This window comes from Macrobrachium rosenbergii, chromosome 27 (genome assembly GCF_040412425.1).
Source record: "Macrobrachium rosenbergii isolate ZJJX-2024 chromosome 27, ASM4041242v1, whole genome shotgun sequence".
Taxonomy (NCBI): domain Eukaryota; kingdom Metazoa; phylum Arthropoda; class Malacostraca; order Decapoda; family Palaemonidae; genus Macrobrachium; species Macrobrachium rosenbergii.
Genome location: NC_089767.1, coordinates 12812868 through 12817179, shown reverse-complemented (window position 1 = coordinate 12817179; position 4312 = coordinate 12812868). Strand labels below are relative to the sequence as shown.

Genomic DNA, 4312 nt, shown 5'->3' with positions numbered 1-4312 from the left:
AAAATGCTTGGATAATTTAGTTTAAAAAAATCCAGATGGTCAACCAGACCAAGTTTTCACTTGGGCTAGGTCTCATATTATCTAGGAATAGTTGTTCTTTCATACCAAACCACCAAATTTGATTTATTTGTCCAAACATTCTGACAGATGAAAATTTTGTGAGATGCGTCCCCACTTCCGCAATTTGCCCCAATAGGACGCACCTGGCCCAGTGAGGACTCACTTGCATATATTTTTATTTATAGGTTTTTATCAATAAAAAGGGTCTGAAATGAAAGATTTACATTAGCACAGCCATTTTAATCAGTTACATTACAAAAAAATAAAAAAATAATCTGGCAAGAAATGATGTAAATCAGAAAAATTTATTGATTTCTAAAAAAACTCATTTGTCTCCTTGACATCTTTAGGGATGATAAAACCAGAACACTCTCTGTCGGTATTGACTTGGTGGGGTAGAGAGGACAATTAGTTCTTTCCTGTGAACAGGGTAAGACAGCTCCTCTACCTCCTTTGCAACGTAAAACCCTTCGGACTTCTCCTTTAGAAAGGATACTGTATATTCTCCTTTTTCATCTACGTCTTTAATCTGAAATAGGATAATTATTTCTTGTTATCTCATGCATGCTTTTCTTTTGATGATATCTTTGAAGAAAAATATACACACACACTCATTCATGTTACCCTAAGCATATACCAGATATATATATAGGCTATGAGTGGAATATGTTTACATGGTCTTACCCGAGCAATGTACACCTTAAAAGAGACATGCTGCCTTCCACGTGAGGTAGACTGAGGGCTCTTTATGCACACACCAACCCAAGATCCAATTATGGGGTCATCTTCAGGCAGCATAAAGTCCCCTGTCCCATAGTCCATATCAAGATCAAGGCTTCCTTCGGAGGAGTCAAGTAAGCTCACTGTACAAACAAACAGAAAGAAGATACCTTGAGTTAGGGTTCATATGTAGGCTACTATCTCACTAGTTTTATAAAACTGTATATGCTATATACAATATATCATGATATATAATTATGGTAGACCAAATGGATTAAGGATATGACTTATTCTCTACTTACTTGATTCATCTACATCATGGTCAGATTCTTCCATTGGAGGGGCATTAGTTTTACTTTTCTTTATAGAGCCACCTTTGGCACCTACTGTCCTACTCTGCCTTTTTGTACCCTTGTCACCTACTTTCCTTTTCTTATTTGTTGATGTTTCTTTAATTTCTTTATTTTCTTTTTGCTGTCGCAGGTTTTCAATCATCTTATCAGATGATATTGCATAAACTTTATCCAATAGAGTCTTCACATGCTTAGGACCGCGACCTGGCCGTCGTTCAGGGTAGAAGTTATGACACTTCATAAAAAGGACTCACTTCAGAGTTTTTGTGGCAGAATGTCCAGGACTTTTGAAGTTGAGGGCTGTGGGCTTTGTAAAGTTGAGGGCTGTGGACTGTGTGAAGGTATGGCAGCCTTGGGATCAAAAGTTTTATTGCTGTAGTAGGAAACTAATGGCCTATATCTGTGATATTCTAATACCATATCGCACAATGATCTGAAATTGATGTACAATAGGTATTCATAAACAAGAAATTAAAGTAGGGAAATATAGAGTAATTTTTAGATAGTCCATATGGTAAATTTTTGCTATATGTTTGCAGGTTAGATGAAATAAATATGTAGGCATAATACAGCATTGTTTATGTAGCTACAAACCTAGGTAATTGGTTTCCTGGCAAACATGTAAGGTCAGTGTCTGGTTGGGCATAACTGAAGGGTTTTGTTTGGGTACTGCTATTCACAGTCTCCATCCTCATAGTTTGGACAGATCTCTCAATGAATCCACCTTTTTGTAGAAAAAGAAGATACAAAATAGACTGAATGAATACAAGTATCCAAAGAGTTGGATGTATGATTATGGCTGCAGTTTATACCAATAAGCATCTTGTTTTAAACTTTTAACTACCAGTATATTAAATCATCAGTTCTGTTATAGAATGGATAGGCTAACTTACCTTGGTCCACACCTTCAAAGATTGAAGTGGAATGTTCCCTCTGAGCTGCAGCTGATTCAAGCTTCTTATAGTCAGGGTTGTCCGGATTAAATGGGTAGAGTCCACATTTCTCAAATCCACTTTTGATGTTTTTTTCTGTTACATACTTGTAATATGTTGGAATTAGGACCTTGGCAAAGTTGTGTTGTTGGATCACAGTTTCAGGATGGAGGTGCTCAAAGTCTCGTACAGCTTTTATCCAGGCTTTTTTCAACGGCCCAAACACGGCAACATCGAGAGGCTGCATGAGATGCGTCGTGTTCGGGGGCAGACCATAAAGAATTATTTTTAATTCGTTCAGTTTCTTGGCCAAGTAATAATTGTTCCTTGTCTCATGCCAATCGGTGAACACTAACACAGGCCGCTTGACTTCATGAACATCTAGCCAATCACTAAAGTCATTACACAAGAACTCATAGAGTGTTTCATAGGTAATATAGCCTTTCTCGCTTTTACCTACACTGAATTGGTAACCATCAGGAAATTCCTCTATTATCTGAACATTAATTCTTTTTCTAGGGTATATAATCATGGGGGGAGGAATACTCCCATTTGCACATATATTGCCAACAACAGTGATGTTGACTTTACTGTAGATAGAGCTCTCTTCAAATACTATCTTGTCTCCTTTCTCTGCTAATACCTTGCCTGTTTTGGGGGACAGAGAGAAGCCAGACTCGTCAATGTTGAAAATACGTGATGGGTCATTTAGTATCTCCGACATGTCTTCTTCAGCTAAGTATTGCTGCAGGTCATGGAACCACTGTTTGATGACTTGAACACTGATGGATTTACGTGCACTTGACAGGGACTCTGGTGTTCGGTATGTTATAGTAGGATGCCTTGATCGAAAAAGTCTCCACCATTTTCGTTTTGGTTCATTGCCATAAAATGAACTTGGCCTGTTCCTAACTACCCCCTCTGCTTCTTCCTCTTCCAGTATCGCTTGGACAGTGTCAATGATATTCTTCTTAGATACTGGATGTGCACGTTGAACTGAACCTTTGATATAATTAACCAGCACATTTTCCTCAGCTGCTGTTAGCAATGTAGGTGGTCCCATTCTCATACCCATAGGATGGTAGCCCGAAATCTTGTGACGTAAAGTAGACTCAGGGATGCCATACTTCTTCCCAGCTGATCTTATTGACAGACTGCATCTGTAATTTAAGGACAAATATTGATAATGATTGGCTATTATGGTAACCTGTTAGTAATAAAAGTATTGAAAATGTAATTTGGTACATTTTGCTACATAATTAGTAAGATAACTCACTCTTTGATGTCGTTAATAGCAGCTTGAAGGTCCAATTCAGAATATTGCTGCCGCTTGCTTGTGGAGGCCTGTTTTTGTTTTTTTTGCTTTTGGTCCCATTGTACCTGTTATTTACCTATATTTATTCTTATTACACCTGTAATATAATTCAAATTTAGTAAAATTAAAGAGAAAAGTAAGAGGCCCAGTGGGACTCATCCCACCGGCCCCTAATAAGACGCGCGTCTTATTAGGGCCAGCGCACGGCGTCCTTACTGGGCCTCATGTAGTCCCACTTCAAGGCATTGGCATTGTGTGAGTATCAGGCAAAAGCCAGCCTAATGTGCATAGACCATTAGGGTGATAGTTGGATATATTCTGTCCTTCATGAGAAACCTCTGTAACGATTTCTGAAAAGTGCGTCTTATTGGGGCCACCCTATTTCATGGGGCCCAGTGAGGACGCCCCCTCCCCCCCTCCCCCTTCTTATATTTTCAGGTATCTCTTCATTCTTCTATGCATTTAAGGCATCCTCAGTTCCCCTGGAAAAAGAAAACTGCAGTTACTTTAGATTTGCTAGGTCAATAATATGATTTAAAAAAAAACTTTCTTAGCATTTTGCTAAGGAAATTCAAGGATTCATAAAAAAAAATTTTTGAAATTTTTTTTCTCCACATTAGATATCTTTGATTTTCTTGATAATCCCCCCAAGTGTTAGACAATAGTAGGTATATATTTTACTATTTTTGTTTTTGGATTGGAAGTTGCATTTTTTGGTATAGAAGTTTTTTTATAGCAAATGCGTCCCCACTGGGCCATGCGTCCTCACTGGGCCCCTTACCCTATATGGCATTGGTAATAATAATAATAATAATAATCATAATCATAATAATAATAATAAAAAAAATTCAACAGTAATACCACTACTACTACAACTTGTAGTAGAAAAAATAATGATAATAAAAATTACATGTTAGTGTAAAAAAAAATGA

General features: G+C 37.5%; 1 protein-coding gene across 1 annotated transcript; it reads right to left on the bottom strand.

The window, feature by feature from the left end:
* Nucleotides 1-285: 285 nt before the first annotated feature.
* Nucleotides 286-3483, bottom strand: LOC136853408 (uncharacterized). Its single transcript, XM_067128905.1, has 6 exons — nt 3342-3483; nt 2027-3225; nt 1728-1857; nt 1083-1566; nt 745-923; nt 286-589 (listed from the first exon to the last, which is right to left on the bottom strand). Exons 2-4 carry the CDS (start codon nt 3138-3140, stop codon nt 1389-1391), a joined length of 1422 nt encoding a protein of 473 aa, XP_066985006.1. The 5' UTR covers nt 3141-3225; nt 3342-3483; the 3' UTR covers nt 286-589; nt 745-923; nt 1083-1388.
* Between the last annotated feature and the right edge of the window lie 829 nt (nt 3484-4312).

What these genes read in the sequence shown, in the direction of transcription:
- LOC136853408 (XM_067128905.1), bottom strand. Translation starts at nt 3,140, where the DNA reads ATGGGTATGAGAATGGGACCACCTACATTGCTAACAGCAGCTGAGGAA. An exon ending in CTTTGAAGGTGTGGACCAAG is followed by an intron (nt 1,858 to 2,026) that starts GTAAGTTAGCCT and finishes TTCTACAAAAAG; the next exon opens with GTGGATTCATTGAGAGATCT. An exon ending in CCAGGAAACCAATTACCTAG is followed by an intron (nt 1,567 to 1,727) that starts GTTTGTAGCTAC and finishes CATCAATTTCAG; the next exon opens with ATCATTGTGCGATATGGTAT.